We start from the raw sequence: 18,617 nt of genomic DNA on the forward strand, positions 1-18,617 counted from the left end.
CCATTGTAGTTTGGCTGGAAATGCTGTCTGGAAGAGGGGAAGACACACTAGAAGACACTGTCCCATCAGATTCAATAGAAAAACCTTCAGTTGTGTCCATTGTGATGGTTGGTTTGGTGGTCTCACTTGTAGTGACACTAACCGTTGAAAACACTGAAGTCTTCTCAGAACTCAATAATGAACCAGTTGGTGGGGCAATGCCTTTGCTGGACGTCTCACTTATAATGTCAGGTTGAGGGGTAGACAAAAACATTGTAGTTTTACTTGCAATATCTGCAGTATCAAACGTGGATGGTTGGGCTGCTTCAGTAAATTCAGACTTAGGGGAAATTGTTGACACTAGAGTATCAGATGTTGAGAACGATTTATCTGATAAAATTGTAGAGACTGAAGTTTGATATGGCACATCACTAACATGTTTACTAGTGGACAAAACTGTTATTTTTTCTGTACTAAACAAAGATGAAGCTGATGCAGATACTGAGCTTTTACTGGATGCCTCAGTTGTTGGCTGGCTGGAGGTCTCTTTTTCTGTTGCTGGTGAAGACAAAATAGAACTGGTAGTCACAGTTTCCTCAGAAGTTTTAACTGTTGATTCAGATTCTTGTGTTATGGCAGACTGGGGTGTGGACTTTTCTGTACTGTACATTGATGAGGATGCTGCGGTAGTGGTCCCAACAGACACGGTAGAACTTGTAGATAACAAATCTGGAGTAGTGTCCCCTGAACCTAATTCCTCTGAAGATGTTAAGATAGAAGCCACAGATGGCACAGTTTGTTCACTTTGGGTACCAGTATCAGCAGTTTCTGAGGAAGATGTTGGTTTCTCAGTGCTGTACAGTGAAGAAGCTGGAGAAACTGTTGGCTGTATGGAAGACATTCTTTCAGTTGATGTTATTTTACTGGTTGAGGGAGTAATAGTTCCACTGGTCATTTCCACTGTTCTAGTTGTGACTAAGCCTGGAGTTGTGGTGGCAGTAAGCAATGACTCTTTTGTGAGGTCAGTACTGTCTCCAGAACCTTCTTCCATCGTACTGCTGAGAAATGACGTTCCTTCAGGAAATAATGTTGATCCGCTTACAGGTGGAAGAGACTCTACCATTGTAGTTTGGCTGGAAATGCTGTCTGGAAGAGGGGAAGACACACTAGAAGACACTGTCCCATCAGATTCAATAGAAAAACCTTCAGTTGTGTCCATTGTGATGGTTGGTTTGGTGGTCTCACTTGTAGTGACACTAACCGTTGAAAACACTGAAGTCTTCTCAGAACTCAATAATGAACCAGTTGGTGGGGCAATGCCTTTGCTGGACGTCTCACTTATAATGTCAGGTTGAGGGGTAGACAAAAACATTGTAGTTTTACTTGCAATATCTGCAGTATCAAACGTGGATGGTTGGGCTGCTTCAGTAAATTCAGACTTAGGGGAAATTGTTGACACTAGAGTATCAGATGTTGAGAACGATTTATCTGATAAAATTGTAGAGACTGAAGTTTGATATGGCACATCACTAACATGTTTACTAGTGGACAAAACTGTTATTTTTTCTGTACTAAACAAAGATGAAGCTGATGCAGATACTGAGCTTTTACTGGATGCCTCAGTTGTTGGCTGGCTGGAGGTCTCTTTTTCTGTTGCTGGTGAAGACAAAATAGAACTGGTAGTCACAGTTTCCTCAGAAGTTTTAACTGTTGATTCAGATTCTTGTGTTATGGCAGACTGGGGTGTGGACTTTTCTGTACTGTACATTGATGAGGATGCTGCGGTAGTGGTCCCAACAGACACGGTAGAGCTTGTAGAAAACAAATCTGGAGTAGTGTCCCCTGAACCTAATTCCTCTGAAGATGTTAAGATAGAAGCCACAGATGGCACAGTTTGTTCACTTTGGGTACCAGTATCAGCAGTTTCTGAGGAAGATGTTGGTTTCTCAGTGCTGTACAGTGAAGAAGCTGGAGAAACTGTTGGCTGTATGGAAGACATTCTTTCAGTTGATGTTATTTTACTGGTTGAGGGAGTAATAGTTCCACTGGTCATTTCCACTGTTCTAGTTGTGACTAAGCCTGGAGTTGTGGTGGCAGTAAGCAATGACTCTTTTGTGAGGTCAGTACTGTCTCCAGAACCTTCTTCCATCGTACTGCTGAGAAATGACGTTCCTTCAGGAAATAATGTTGATCCGCTTGCAGGTGGAAGAGACTCTACCATTGTAGTTTGGCTGGAAATGCTGTCTGGAAGAGGGGAAGACACACTAGAAGACACTGTCCCATCAGATTCAATAGAAAAACCTTCAGTTGTGTCCATTGTGATGGTTGGTTTGGTGGTCTCACTTGTAGTGACACTAACCGTTGAAAACACTGAAGTCTTCTCAGAACTCAATAATGAACCAGTTGGTGGGGCAATGCCTTTGCTGGACGTCTCACTTATAATGTCAGGTTGAGGGGTAGACAAAAACATTGTAGTTTTACTTGCAATATCTGCAGTATCAAACGTGGATGGTTGGGCTGCTTCAGTAAATTCAGACTTAGGGGAAATTGTTGACACTAGAGTATCAGATGTTGAGAACGATTTATCTGATAAAATTGTAGAGACTGAAGTTTGATATGGCACATCACTAACATGTTTACTAGTGGACAAAACTGTTATTTTTTCTGTACTAAACAAAGATGAAGCTGATGGAGATACTGAGCTTTTACTGGATGCCTCAGTTGTTGGCTGGCTGGAGGTCTCTTTTTCTGTTGCTGGGGAAGACAAAAGAGGACTGGTAGTCACAGTTTCCTCAGACGTTTTAACTGTTGATTCAGATTCTTGTGTTATGGCAGACTGGGGTGTGGACTTTTCTGTACTGTACATTGATGAGGATGATGTGGTAGTGGTCTCCACAGACACGGTAGAGCTTGTAGTAAACATATCAGGAGTCGTGTCCCCTGAACCTAATTCCTCTGAAGATGTTAAGATAGAAGCCACAGATGGCACAGTTTGTTCACTTTGGGTACCAGTATCAGCAGTTTCTGAGGAAGATGTTGGTTTCTCAGTGCTGTACAGTGAAGAAGCTGGAGAAACTGTTGGCTGTATGGAAGACATTCTTTCAGTTGATGTTATTTTACTGGTTGAGGGAGTAATAGTTCCACTGGTCATTTCCACTGTTCTAGTTGAGACTAAGCCTGGAGTTGTGGTGGCAGTAAGCAATGACTCTTTTGTGAGGTCAGTACTGTCTCCAGAACCTTCTTCCATCGTACTGCTGAGAAATGACGTTCCTTCAGGAAATAATGTTGATCCGCTTGCAGGTGGAAGAGACTCTACCATTGTAGTTTGGCTGGAAATGCTGTCTGGAAGAGGGGAAGACACACTAGAAGACACTGTCCCATCAGATTCAATAGAAAAACCTTCAGTTGTGTCCATTGTGATGGTTGGTTTGGTGGTCTCACTTGTAGTGACACTAACCGTTGAAAACACTGAAGTCTTCTCAGAACTCAATAATGAACCAGTTGGTGGGGCAATGCCTTTGCTGGACGTCTCACTTATAATGTCAGGTTGAGGGGTAGACAAAAACATTGTAGTTTTACTTGCAATATCTGCAGTATCAAACGTGGATGGTTGGGCTGCTTCAGTAAATTCAGACTTAGGGGAAATTGTTGACACTAGAGTATCAGATGTTGAGAATGATTTATCTGATAAAATTGTAGAGACTGAAGTTTGATATGGCACATCACTAACATGTTTACTAGTGGACAAAACTGTTATTTTTTCTGTACTAAACAAAGATGAAGCTGATGCAGATACTGAGCTTTTACTGGATGCCTCAGTTGTTGGCTGGCTGGAGGTCTCTTTTTCTGTTGCTGGTGAAGACAAAATAGAACTGGTAGTCACAGTTTCCTCAGAAGTTTTAACTGTTGATTCAGATTCTTGTGTTATGGCAGACTGGGGTGTGGACTTTTCTGTACTGTACATTGATGAGGATGCTGCGGTAGTGGTCCCAACAGACACGGTAGAGCTTGTAGAAAACAAATCTGGAGTAGTGTCCCCTGAACCTAATTCCTCTGAAGATGTTAAGATAGAAGCCACAGATGGCACAGTTTGTTCACTTTGGGTACCAGTATCAGCAGTTTCCGAGGAAGATGTTGGTTTCTCAGTGCTGTACAGTGAAGAAGCTGGAGAAACTGTTGGCTGTATGGAAGACATTCTTTCAGTTGATGTTATTTTACTGGTTGAGGGAGTAATAGTTCCACTGGTCATTTCCACTGTTCTAGTTGTGACCAAGCCTGGAGTTGTGGTGGCAGTAAGCAATGACTCTTTTGTGAGGTCAGTACTGTCTCCAGAACCTTCTTCCATCGTACTGCTGAGAAATGACGTTCCTTCAGGAAATAATGTTGATCCGCTTGCAGGTGGAAGAGACTCTACCATTGTAGTTTGGCTGGAAATGCTGTCTGGAAGAGGGGAAGACACACTAGAAGACACTGTCCCATCAGATTCAATAGAAAAACCTTCAGTTGTGTCCATTGTGATGGTTGGTTTGGTGGTCTCACTTGTAGTGACACTAACCGTTGAAAACACTGAAGTCTTCTCAGAACTCAATAATGAACCAGTTGGTGGGGCAATGCCTTTGCTGGACGTCTCACTTATAATGTCAGGTTGAGGGGTAGACAAAAACATTGTAGTTTTACTTGCAATATCTGCAGTATCAAACGTGGATGGTTGGGCTGCTTCAGTAAATTCAGACTTAGGGGAAATTGTTGACACTAGAGTATCAGATGTTGAGAACGATTTATCTGATAAAATTGTAGAGACTGAAGTTTGATATGGCACATCACTAACATGTTTACTAGTGGACAAAACTGTTATTTTTTCTGTACTAAACAAAGATGAAGCTGATGCAGATACTGAGCTTTTACTGGATGCCTCAGTTGTTGGCTGGCTGGAGGTCTCTTTTTCTGTTGCTGGTGAAGACAAAATAGAACTGGTAGTCACAGTTTCCTCAGAAGTTTTAACTGTTGATTCAGATTCTTGTGTTATGGCAGACTGGGGTGTGGACTTTTCTGTACTGTACATTGATGAGGATGCTGTGGTAGTGGTCCCAACAGACACGGTAGAGCTTGTAGAAAACAAATCTGGAGTAGTGTCCCCTGAACCTAATTCCTCTGAAGATGTTAAGATAGAAGCCACAGATGGCACAGTTTGTTCACTTTGGGTACCAGTATCAGCAGTTTCTGAGGAAGATGTTGGTTTCTCAGTGCTGTACAGTGAAGAAGCTGGAGAAACTGTTGGCTGTATGGAAGACATTCTTTCAGTTGATGTTATTTTACTGGTTGAGGGAGTAATAGTTCCACTGGTCATTTCCACTGTTCTAGTTGTGACCAAGCCTGGAGTTGTGGTGGCAGTAAGCAATGACTCTTTTGTGAGGTCAGTACTGTCTCCAGAACCTTCTTCCATCGTACTGCTGAGAAATGACGTTCCTTCAGGAAATAATGTTGATCCGCTTGCAGGTGGAAGAGACTCTACCATTGTAGTTTGGCTGGAAATGCTGTCTGGAAGAGGGGAAGACACACTAGAAGACACTGTCCCATCAGATTCAATAGAAAAACCTTCAGTTGTGTCCATTGTGATGGTTGGTTTGGTGGTCTCACTTGTAGTGACACTAACCGTTGAAAACACTGAAGTCTTCTCAGAACTCAATAATGAACCAGTTGGTGGGGCAATGCCTTTGCTGGACGTCTCACTTATAATGTCAGGTTGAGGGGTAGACAAAAACATTGTAGTTTTACTTGCAATATCTGCAGTATCAAACGTGGATGGTTGGGCTGCTTCAGTAAATTCAGACTTAGGGGAAATTGTTGACACTAGAGTATCAGATGTTGAGAATGATTTATCTGATAAAATTGTAGAGACTGAAGTTTGATATGGCACATCACTAACATGTTTACTAGTGGACAAAACTGTTATTTTTTCTGTACTAAACAAAGATGAAGCTGATGGAGATACTGAGCTTTTACTGGATGCCTCAGTTGTTGGCTGGCTGGAGGTCTCTTTTTCTGTTGCTGGGGAAGACAAAAGAGGACTGGTAGTCACAGTTTCCTCAGACGTTTTAACTGTTGATTCAGATTCTTGTGTTATGGCAGACTGGGGTGTGGACTTTTCTGTACTGTACATTGATGAGGATGCTGCGGTAGTGGTCCCAACAGACACGGTAGAGCTTGTAGAAAACAAATCTGGAGTAGTGTCCCCTGAACCTAATTCCTCTGAAGATGTTAAGATAGAAGCCACAGATGGCACAGTTTGTTCACTTTGGGTACCAGTATCAGCAGTTTCTGAGGAAGATGTTGGTTTCTCAGTGCTGTACAGTGAAGAAGCTGGAGAAACTGTTGGCTGTATGGAAGACATTCTTTCAGTTGATGTTATTTTACTGGTTGAGGGAGTAATAGTTCCACTGGTCATTTCCACTGTTCTAGTTGTCACTAAGCCTGGAGTTGTGGTGGCAGTAAGCAATGACTCTTTTGTGAGGTCAGTACTGTCTCCAGAACCTTCTTCCATCGTACTGCTGAGAAATGACGTTCCTTCAGGAAATAATGTTGATCCGCTTGCAGGTGGAAGAGACTCTACCATTGTAGTTTGGCTGGAAATGCTGTCTGGAAGAGGGGAAGACACACTAGAAGACACTGTCCCATCAGATTCAATAGAAAAACCTTCAGTTGTGTCCATTGTGATGGTTGGTTTGGTGGTCTCACTTGTAGTGACACTAACCGTTGGAAACACTGAAGTCTTCTCAGAACTCAATAATGAACCAGATGGTGGGGCAACGCCTTTGCTGGACGTCTCACTTATAATGTCAGGTTGAGGGGTGGACAAAAACATTGTAGTTTTACTTGCAATATCTGCAGTATCAAACGTGGATGGTTGGGCTGCTTCAGTAAATTCAGACTTAGGGGAAATTGTTGACACTAGAGTATCAGATGTTGAGAATGATTTATCTGATAAAATTGTAGAGACTGAAGTTTGATATGGCACATCACTAACATGTTTACTAGTGGACAAAACTGTTATTTTTTCTGTACTAAACAAAGATGAAGCTGATGGAGATACTGAGCTTTTACTGGATGCCTCAGTTGTTGGCTGGCTGGAGGTCTCTTTTTCTGTTGCTGATGAAGACAAAATAGAACTGGTAGTCACAGTTTCCTCAGAAGTTTTAACTGTTGATTCAGATTCTTGTGTTATGGCAGACTGGGGTGTGGACTTTTCTGTACTGTACATTGATGAGGATGCTGCGGTAGTGGTCCCAACAGACACAGGAGAGCTTGTAGAAATGTCAGTCTGTTCGGTTGCTAGCAACAGTTTTGATACCCTGACAGTTGTCTTTTCAGTGCCAACAGTTACAATGTCAGGCTGTAGACCAGACAACATTGTAGTTTTACTTTCAGTGTCTACAGTGACAAGTTTCGATGAGGGAATGATGTCTGTTTCTGGAGAAAACGTAACGTCAGGCTTAAGAGCAATTGTTGACACTTTTGTATAAGACGTTGAAGAAGTTTCATGTGAGGAAGTTGTCGAGACAGAGGATTTTTGAGTGACATCACTAATATCTTTACTAGCGGGCAAAACAGTTGTTAATGATCTTTTTGCTGATGTCTCACTTGTTGACTGAGTGTAGGTTTCCTTTTCTGTTCCTGATGAAGTTACAGGAGAGCCTGTAGTCACAGATTCCTCAATAGTTTTAAATGTCGATTCAGAATCTTGTGTGATGTATGATTCTGGTGTGGACTTTTCTGGTGCGGTAATTGATGACGCTGTAGTAGTGGTTCCAACAGAAATGGTAGAGCTTGTAAAAAACATATCAGTAGTTGTGTGTTGTGAGCCAATGTCCTCTGTTGAAGTGAGGATAGAGTCTACAGATGGCACAGTTTGTTCACTCTGGGTACCAGTATCAGCAGTTTCAGAGGAAGATGTTGGTTTCTTAGTGCTAAACAGAGAACCAGCTGGACTGACTGTTGGCTGAGAGGAAGAAGCCATCATTTCTGTAGATGTTACTATAGCTATTGAGGGGGTAAAAGCCCCAGTGGTAATTTCCACTGGTCTAGTTGTTTCCAAGCCTTGAGTTGTAGCTACAGAAAGCAATGACTCTTTTTTAAAATCAGTACTGGGAAATGACATTCCTTCAGGAAATATAGTAGATTTGCCTGCAGGTGTAGTTTGCTTAGAAATGCCGTCTGTGAGAGTGGAAGATACAAAAGATGTTACACTTGAAGAGTCCCTAGAAAAATGGTCAGTTGTTTCTTCTTTCATGGAGGGTTTGGTGGTCTCATTTTTACTGACACTAACAGTTGGAGGCACACTTGTGGACTGGCTGGACATGACATTGTCTTCTATTGTTGGAGTTAGATTAGTTTCTGCTGTTCGTGATTCTTGGCTAGCAGTGGACAAAGTGGAACCTAATTCTGTCTTTGTAATGGTGGGCAAAGCTGTTGATTTTCCAGTACTAAATGTGCCTGTGTTCATAGATAATGTAGCAGTCTGAATAGCTGAGGCAGATGCTGGTGTTGATTTTTCTGATGTGTACAACGATGGTGTTGCCATAGAGGATGTTACAACTGAAATGGAAGAGCTTGTAGTTAACTGTTCAGTATCAGTTTTTTCAGAAGATGATGTTGATTTGTCAGTGCTATACAGTGAAGAAGCTTGAATGACTGTTGGCTCTAAAAAAGTAAAAGTTTCAGTAGAAGTCCCCTCATCTATTGATAAGCTAGAAACGCCAGTGATAACGTCATCAGACCTAGTTGTGGCCAGTGGTGCAATTGTAGTTGGTGGAGACTCTAGCAAGTTTGTTGTTGAGGTCTCCTTTGTAATAGTGGACAATGTGATACTTGAAGACATTGTTTGAACTGTTGACTCTTCTTTTGCTTCTGACAAAATTGTAGAATCTGAAATTTGACTTGTGAGCTCGCTGACAGGCTTACTTGAGGGCCATGCAGTTGCTGTACTAAACATTGGGGAAGTTTTTGAACTCATATAGCTTTTGCTAGTAGTCTCATTTTCGGGCTGACTTGAAGTCTTATTTTCCACAATTAATGGAGTGACAGGAAGGTCTGTTGATCTTTCAATCTCCTTTATAGGTTTAATGGAGGAGGGAGACATAGTGGATTGTTGCTCAGTGTGCAAAGGCGATTGTGAAAGAGCTTCAGATCCAGTAATATTAATATCATGTACATTTGTGGTACTTTGCGATGTCTGTTGGCTAAAAAAGTTTATAAATGTGCTAATTGTTGTCTGAATAATGTCAAAGGTTCCATATAAAGGAGAAACAGTGGTTGAAACAGATTCTGAAGTAGAGCTTATTGATTCACTTTTGTCTTGTTGAGATGAAGATGTGTTTTCCAAGTCAAGTATTAGCTCCTGTTGTGATGTGACTTCCTTGGAGGATGACGTGCTCTCTGATAAATCAGATAAGGTAGGGTTTATCGACAGCTGTTGTTCAGTGGATGATGTGAACTGTTCAGAATAATTAGCAGATATGGGGGGTTTTATACTAATTTTTGACTCTTCCATTACTCTTTCAGTAGTATCTGAAGAGTCAGTAATTAGTGATTCAGTGAGAAGAACCTCAGACGATGTGTGGAGAGCCTGTGGAGTAGATGTTGTGATTTCCTCTGCAGCTATGGGACCAGATGTGACATTCAGTGCTATTGTACTAGCTGTGGCTGTAGAAAGCTGCTTTACTGAAGAAGCGGAGGACACATCATCCTCTTCTTTTAAAGATGTGGCAAAGACACTGGTAGTTTCCTTATCCATCATCACCACTGGAGATGTGGAAAGCAGTAATTCAGCTGCTGTTGTGGAAACAGAATCAGGAGAGGTCGCAGTTTCATCACTCAGTGCCTCCGTGTCAGCACTGTGAGTAGATTTCAGTGGAATGGATGTGGTGTACACTTGTGTGGGGCCTTCTGTGGTCAGCTCGTTTGATTTAAGAGAGGTAGTTCGTTCATCAAATGTTGTTGAAAGGGAATCATAATTTTCTGTAGATTTTTGTGCTGACTCAGTGAATTTATCAACAGTAGTGTCAGTCCAACTCAAATCTATCACTGTAGATACTTCATCACCTGTTTCTAGAGGGGTAACATTGGTCGTTATCTGTGTACCTTTGGCTTCCTCTTTTTCTGATGTTGGCTCCAGGGTTATCTCAAGCGTATCATTTATAAAGATTATAGTTTGATTAGTAGATACTGGATCTGGGGAGATAAGCTCTGGTTCTTGACTATTGCTTACAGGTTCACCATCAGCTATAGAGGGTGTGGGATGGTCAGGCACTATTGGTATTGTAGAGGAGCCTGGCTGATCAAATACATCTGAAAAGGAGATCAAACTACATGATATCACACAGAAATAATACATTTCATAACAAGAACTTAATTTGACATTTTTCATAACCCACTCTGCATACTGCATAAATGTTTTAAAACAAACTTATAATTTAAAATAGTATTTAAAAAGTATATACAATCTAGCAAGTCGTGTGTTCTCAGTGTAGCTCTTTCTCTTCCTCACAAATTGGGACCACACAGATTATTGGTTGTGAACTGGAACACCTGCAACTGCTTGCCTCTACAGTAAAGACACCTGTTTACAACCTAAAAATGTCCTGGGAACTGAAGTAATTAGCTTACTAGACAATACACTAAAAACACAATTGTGATCAAAACATATTACTAATTTTATTTGGCTCTAGAATTACATTTCTCTTTGGGCAAAAAGGCAGATAATTTGTTTGTCAAATTAATGAACATTTATCAAGTTGACGTGTTGACCGTTACATAAAATACTTAAAATTAAGGGAAATTCATTCAAGGGAAGCTATTCACCATTAATGTTATATAAAAATTAAAGAAAAACTCCCGCACACTGTCTCACTCTTAATGCAATTTTATTCCATACAACGTTTCGGTCGCTCTGACCTTCAGGTATGAGGACAGCCCCTTCCGCTCCCCTTATATAAATCAAGGGACCGCCCCCTATAGTTTAATCACCCAATGGTCGTAAGACACATGTATTCACAATCAGAACCCAAAAAACACCCGCAAGATTGTGCATAATTTCCCTTTACAAACGTTTTGTGAATTAAAATACATGGATAATAACCAGAAAAATATAATGATTATTACCAATCAGAAAAAATAGCAGATATATACTATATACCTTGGATTTTCGTAAAAAACAGCATAATAGACATAAATGACATAACTGACCCCTCCAAAAGGTTCCATTACATCTCCCTCATAACTCAGAGAGAGGGCAAAAAACAGTTCTACATATCCACATCACAACATTACATTAAACAACAGTTCATCATTTAAGCCCTTAGGACTAAGAGTTTGTAAAGTAAAAATCCAATAGGCTTCACGTCTCTTTAACGCGCGGTTATGTCTATTATGCTGTTTTTTACGAAAATCCAAGGTATATAGTATATATCTGCTATTTTTTCTGATTGGTAATAATCATTATATTTTTCTGGTTATTATCCATGTATTTTAATTCACAAAACGTTTGTAAAGGGAAATTATGCACAATCTTGCGGGTGTTTTTTGGGTTCTGATTGTGAATACATGTGTCTTACGACCATTGGTTGATTAAACTATAGGGGGCGGTCCCTTGATTTATATAAGGGGAGCGGAAGGGGCTGTCCTCATACCTGAAGAAGGTCAGAGCGACCGAAACGTTGTATGGAATAAAATTGCATTAAGAGTGAGACAGTGTGCGGGAGTTTTTCTTTAATTTTTAGACAAGTGCTTCACCTCCTACGCACCTGTCGCCCAGTCGGGTGTGCGGAGTTCACACAGAAACGAAGACCATTAATGTTATATAAAATATCAATAAAAATAGAATTTGAGAAGGCAAACATTACTCACATTAAAGTATTATGTATTGTCTTACCTGAGTGTGTCAGGTCTTCCGTTACTTGACTTGATGTCTCTTGAGTGTCCACAATAGGTGAGGATGTTTGGGATATCTGGGCAGAAGATGTCTCTGTGGATGTCGTGGATTCATCAGTAAAATCAATTTGTGACAGGTCTTCAACACAGGTTCTACTATCAGGCGTTGTAGGGATAGTTGTAGCCTCAGTGGCTGCAATACTTTCTAATGGTGCAGATGTTATAATGTGGAGTGGGGCCGGTGTGGGAGCTTTTCCTTCAACATGAAAAACTGTTTCAATTTCATCAGCCTCATCTAAGGGAACTGTGGTTGTTGAAGGAACTTCAGAAGATGAAGGAGGCACTTCTGGGAACCCCATCTCACTTGACACTTCAGCTGATGTTATGTTAGCGGGGTCAGAGGTCAAATCTGTGGTAATATCAGGATTTACAATAGCTTCCTCTGTTGTGCCCTCCGCAGACATAGGCTCAGTTTTATGTGAATCATCTGGCAAGGGGACATCAGGTTGTATTGTGCTGATTTCGATCACTGAATGATCATCCAGATCAGATACAGACTCTGTGGCGTCTGTAGTAGGTGACGTTCCAGGGAATACGTCACCACGAGGAACAGATTCCACAAAGGTGACATCAGAAAAGTCGTCAATATCAAAGTCTGTTACAGGTGTCTCAAGCATCTCTTCATCCTCATCCCTAATTGTGGGGGCAGATGTGGTGAATAGCTCTTCTTGTTCTGAGGGAGTACGTCTGGTCGGGGTCATACTAGTCGAAAACATAGATGGTGTAACTGAACTCTCTGAGGAAAATGTTTCTTCTGTCGTGGCCACAGTGGCAGAACTTGCCTCCAGTAGAGGGATAGAGGTGGTAGCACTTATGGTGGTAGTAGGAGTCGCAATGAAAACATCAATAATTGAAGTCTGATTTATTATGTCACCCCGTCCTGTAAAAATATAGAACAGAAATCATCACAAACGTTTATAAAATACATATTTAAAATAATAATTTATTCACAGGTCTATTCATTCTGGTAAAAACAACATACAGTGTTAACTATGAGGTTACATTCACCTGTGACCATATGGTAAATAAATGGTGTGCAAATGATCATATTTAATTAAATATTGTTCTCCCTCTATTGCACCAAGGAATCAGCTGTTCACCCTTCCACTCTCACATGCATACCTAATACCTATGGGTACAAGAGTATACATTTGAACTGCTGTGGTCTCTGCTTTCTTCTGCTCAACCCGGACCACATTTTAGTGCATTTTTACTGCACATTTCCTCAGATTAACATAACTTCCAGTGTTCCTCTGTGGGCTGAATGACAATATTTATATCCCATTCCTGTTTAGATAATTTTGATGTTGGAAAGGAGAAATGCATCTAAAGAAGGCCACTTGTAAAGCATTTAGACAAGTGTTTAAATAAAACATCAGTTGAAGAGTTGACATGGGGTACACAAAACAGGAGGTGAGGTTAGCTTGTTTGTGTGCCCTCTGAACTCTATAGACTTATCACAGTGAGATTGAGCATGGCTTGGGGCAGTAAATGCTGGGGCAGGGAAGGGCTTATCTGCTCAGTCTCTCATTTGTAAAGATGGAAAGAGCAGGTCAGGGGTCACTAAGGATGACTGAATTTAGAAGTCCAGCAGTAGCTTTGGCCATTATCCAAACGTCTGCTCTGATAAGTAAAAGTGAGAATGACAGAGGGCAAACACGACAGCGGAAATTAGGGGAGAAAGGAAAGTAAAAAGAATGAGATAGTAACACTAACACAGGTGTGGTTTTAGCCTGTTTAGATCAATGTGCCTTATGCAATGATTCATACTTTGCAATCTTAAAGCAAAGCAATTATGCAAAAAATACTTTATAGAACTTTTAACCATGTGATAGTTGTTTCCCCCCACCATTTACACATTTGAAGTTGTATTAGGAGGAATTTGTGCATGTAATCTGTAATCCCTTATTTTCAAGGTGTCATATGTGCACACTGCTCTGTACTTGCTTCATTCTCCAATTTGATTTTCTTAAACGATGATATGTGTAGGATTTTTTGTGTAATCGTTTTGGTACAAATGAAAAAAAAACAACAAAAAAAACCCAAACAGCTTCTCATTTTGGAAGCTCTTTGTTGTGATGGCGTTTATGACATCATCTGCTACCACTGGGTACCACAGTTTTCTAGCATCGACGTCAGCTGACTTTTGGCGATTTTAAAATATGCAAATTTTGCTATAATATTTTCATAGATTATAACGATGTGGCAGGCTGAAGCGCAATATGTATTCTTTAATTCTAGCATGCCAACTAGGCATGCATTATTTTTTTCTAATTTGGATGGTAAACATTTAAATGTTGGACAGCTTTGGATGTGGGACTGTGTACAAATGGAACAAAAGAGAAGAAAAAAAGAAAAGGGTGGAGGAGAAAGTGAGATGAGATCATAGCTCTCCATACTTCAGGACGATTCTGACAGAAAGTGTTTTCTAACTAACAATACACATCAAACTTATACATGCTCATGAAATAACAGCACAAATTATAACCTTGCTGAATTAGAAAATGGGCTTACCTTTAAAACAGTATGCTCCAAGCTTTTTATTTGCATGTGGGAAGCCTGTTTGGTTTCTATGGCGATACATAGTCCTAACACCAAGTAGGCCTCCACCGCATTGGATTCTGGGTACAGAAACAGGGTGTCGTGCACTGCCGTCAGATAGCCAGCCGTAGTCACACTGGTCAAGGCCTAGACGCCACGCAGCATGGAGCTGCCCAGGACTTGCCAGTACAGCATTCCTCTTAATACACTCTTCTCTAGCTTCCTCTAAAGTCATCTTCTGTGCCACAGGAGCGTAGAAGACTTCACCTAAGTAAGAAAGACAACAATTGATAACTACATTTGCATAAAAATGTATTTTACCATACAATTTTCTAAGGTCATTTTTAAGGCAAACTTAGGTCTGCTTAGACTACTAACACAACCAGGCAGAAACACAAACTCTAACAGTTGCTCTTTTGATTGTGAGATGAGATAGAAATCCAGAGATATCTGCCATTACATGATAGAGATCCAAACAAATTATATGCCATGGTTCTTTGTCCAGCTGTGATACCACTCTGATACTATTCTAAAATAAAGTAAGTTAGCAAAAACAGAGAAAGACAATATCTAATCAAAAAAAATCCAGTTTGCTGGAATTATCACCGACTGAATGTTTTGAGTTAGTCTGGGTGTAACTGTTAAAAATCACATGTTGTTTTTTATTTCACTGATTTACTATGACGTTGAGATTACCAAAGGGTTGCCAAGCAGAATTTCTTCCCCATTTCTCGGTTACATTAAAACTTACAAAAGGCAAATATTGCTCTACAACAGCTGTGGACTCTTAAAGCATGAAAACGTCTGGGTCTGGGGCATGCGACAGTTTTCTTTAGTGTTCTCATACAGTATAAGAACAATATCAATGTAATTTAAAAACAACAAAATGAACTCTGTGAATTAGTTATGATTTTTTAGAGCCCAAGGTGTGCAAATAATTGAATTTAAAGAATTTGAGAAGCATCTCTAGTGACTACAGGGAGGGGTGATGCTCTCTGGCTGACAGGGAAGACATCTGTTAAAAACTATGCAAATGCATAGTGGATATCGTATCATATCATATCCATAGTGCAATGGATTTTGCTTTAGGTTCACATTGAAATAGTCACTGTTCTGTGATTGACTTACCATCAAGTTTGTCGACATAACAGTAGACATCGTACGTGTCAGATGGCTTACGTATCCCATAGCTCCTTACGCCAGGTTTAGTTTTGAGGTTTCCATAGCAGCCCTTTCTTGGCCGTGTAATTGGATATCTAGATAAAAAAAACAAACGTGGCCTATTGGATTTTGTGTATTTCAACATGGTTATGATGATCATTTTGAGCTATACTGTTTAACTGACAAACCTTACTGTCTGGTCAGCAATCCACCCAGCGTCACACTGATCAAAGCCGTCTTCATAGGCCGCTTTTAGCTGATCATATGTGGCGATGGTCGCCCCGATGTTCTGACAGGTTTCAATGGCTTTCTGGTAGTCTAGAGTGTACCTGCTTGTGCTTGCGCGATAGTGAAAGACAACGCCTGGCAAAACAAATAAATATCTTAACATAAAATAAAAGGATCTGTGTTCTAAAAGTCTGGAAATCATTATAATCTTTTAAGTGCTGTAAATTATAGAAATGTCCCATAAAGTACACATCATGTCTGAAATAATTGTCACTCTCAACCTCTTTGGAAAGGGAAACTTTGCAATAAACAAAAGGATAAGTGAAATACTTAACTCTTACCACAAACTTATAAGATAAGTGCAGCTGATGCCATTCCACTGAAATCCCCATATTTGTGGATGCTAAATTGACGTAAAAACCAATGATTGATAGACCTAATTAACTTTGTGGATATTTGGAAAGACGTTGTGCAGTGGTAACTAGTGTAAACCAAAAGTATCTCTGTGTCCCCCACCCTGCCTATGTTTTCTACATCCCCATACATGAGTTACGTCTCCCAGGGCACTTCTCTGGGAAAGCAGCTTGTGTCTTATACTGCAATTACACGAGGTAAAGAATTGTAATAACCCCAAAGAGACCATAACTGGAGGCAGCATTGCCATATTCAAAATTTGAACAGTGATTGATTTTAAAGTTAGACTGCACAAGAGAAGGCCACCAACGTTCTTTACAAAGTGGCATTTAGCTGATGATAATATACTACAATGATACAATGATAATGGAATGATAGATGGGCATCTCAAATAAAAAGAAGCAAATTGTGTGGTTATTGTAAGTAAGTACTGCGTAACGAGCAGGCATCATGTGTTCCTGTTTACTTTTCTGTCAACATCTGTATTGTATTTCAGTATTATACAACAAACTGTAACCTCCCACAGGTAAAGAGCATTAGGAAAGAGAGAAGCTCTCACCGCTGACATCCAGGTTCACTGTGTCATGTGTGTCCTCGATGCCGTACATGACCTCACAGCGATATGTCCCGGCATCACTGGCCCGCAGCTTCACCATTGTCAAAGAGGCATCACCCACGTCCTCAGGGTGACTGGGCACTGACACCCGGTTGCGATAACTGGAGGCAATCTTGATAACCCCATTTTGTGCCACCAGTACAGTGGATTCAGAATTTGCATCTATTCTGGTCCATTTGATACGCAGATAATCTCTCATATAAATTATGGTTTCATTTGGACTGATGATTGGGGCTGAGGTCGGGATTGTTGAAAAGAAGCAGGGAAGATTCACCTTCCCCGAAAGCAAACCTTTGACAGGCCTGATAATGGACAGAGCATTGGTAGCTGTAACGTATACAAAAAAGGGGGACATTTTAAACAGAACATTCACACAATTATGTTAGCTGCATTTTTATGCAACTGCAGATATTTGTGTTTCTTCAAGAGTAGAGAAGTAACCAGACTGCCTAGTTCATTTGCATTGACAGGGTGTGTAAACTACACCCAGACTAATAAAAAAAACATGCATCATGTCCTGAACGCTGATGGAAAGTCAAACCTCATCCTGAAAACGTTGGGCGTGGGAACATTTAACACTGCATATGCACAACATGTTTACAGAAAGGTCAAGATCTTTTTTGTGTCATGGTTACTTCACCTCAAGTTAGAAAAACTACTATACTGATTTACTACTACTGTACTGATTTAAGGATTGAAGAAGGCAGAATAAATCACTGTATCAAACACTGAAATACCGTATAGATCCAAAACACTATGAAGATATATCATGTTCCTGTTCCAATTATTATTATTTTATTAGAAGATGATGGGATCACTGGAAAAGAACAATGTGGGGGGTGCTGGGGAGGGCGATGCAGCAGTGGGACAGTGCCCAGGAGGCGTGTGAGAGCTATAAGGGAGGGCCTTATCTGGTCTAGAGCTGCTGTACAGACTGCAAGCACTGTTTAATTGAAAGGTGTCAACCATAGCCTCAGAGCCACCCAGGCACTCGTAACCTTAAGATGACTATGAGTAAAACGAAAAAGAGCAAGGAAACAAAGTCACAGGAGGAAAGTTTGTGGGTGGTTTGAGACTTACCTGTGGCAGAGGCAGCTTCACAGAGGCAATATAACCACAGGATATGCTTTATATTTAGTAACATCTGTCAAGAGATAAAAATAATAATATGTAAACGTTGCTTTGTTACTTCATTAATTGGTATGCTGAATTCATCATTTTCAGATAAAACTAAGTTACTGTTATGTCAATTATAACACAAATTGAGAAATAATATTATATTATTATTATTAACACATAGATTATTACCACATGATCATTTCTAATGAGGCAATGCAGACTTAAATGATTCAAATGCATATCTCCAGCTGCACTTTTATGGGCGTATGGGTGGCACACTGTGGATACACCCTGCCCTTAAGTGCACCCAAAACACAACTGCTTAAAATTAGCAATCGAGGTATATCGAGACTATTTCTAAGAATTATCAGGCTCATTGAAAAATATAAGGCCGCTCCATACACTGCAGACTAGAGCCTATATAAAAATATAACCTCCCTCCGCTCCACAGACCAGGGCCTGTAGAAACTATATATTCTTTATATGCATGACCCGCAGCCCAAAGCTGGCCCTCACATAGATTATCAAATCAGCCATCAGATGTTCTTCAAAACTCTTTAAAATATGCTTCGGT

General features: G+C 40.4%; 1 protein-coding gene across 1 annotated transcript in view; it reads right to left on the reverse strand.

The window, feature by feature from the left end:
• The window catches only part of LOC117376081 (versican core protein-like), a 57,798-nt gene that overhangs the window by 37,104 nt on the left and 2,077 nt on the right, over positions 1-18,617 (reverse strand). The window contains exons 3-7 of the mRNA XM_033972484.2: positions 18,005-18,019; positions 16,868-17,251; positions 15,855-16,029; positions 15,634-15,761; positions 14,479-14,772 (exon numbers count right to left, since the gene is read on the reverse strand). Of these exons, the coding sequence (XP_033828375.1) occupies positions 14,479-14,772; positions 15,634-15,761; positions 15,855-16,029; positions 16,868-17,251; positions 18,005-18,019 (996 nt within the window). The remainder of the gene's footprint in view (positions 1-14,478; positions 14,773-15,633; positions 15,762-15,854; positions 16,030-16,867; positions 17,252-18,004; positions 18,020-18,617) is intronic.

The sequence above is a fragment of the Periophthalmus magnuspinnatus genome, chromosome 9 (assembly GCF_009829125.3).
Source record: "Periophthalmus magnuspinnatus isolate fPerMag1 chromosome 9, fPerMag1.2.pri, whole genome shotgun sequence".
Lineage (NCBI taxonomy): Eukaryota > Metazoa > Chordata > Actinopteri > Gobiiformes > Gobiidae > Periophthalmus > Periophthalmus magnuspinnatus.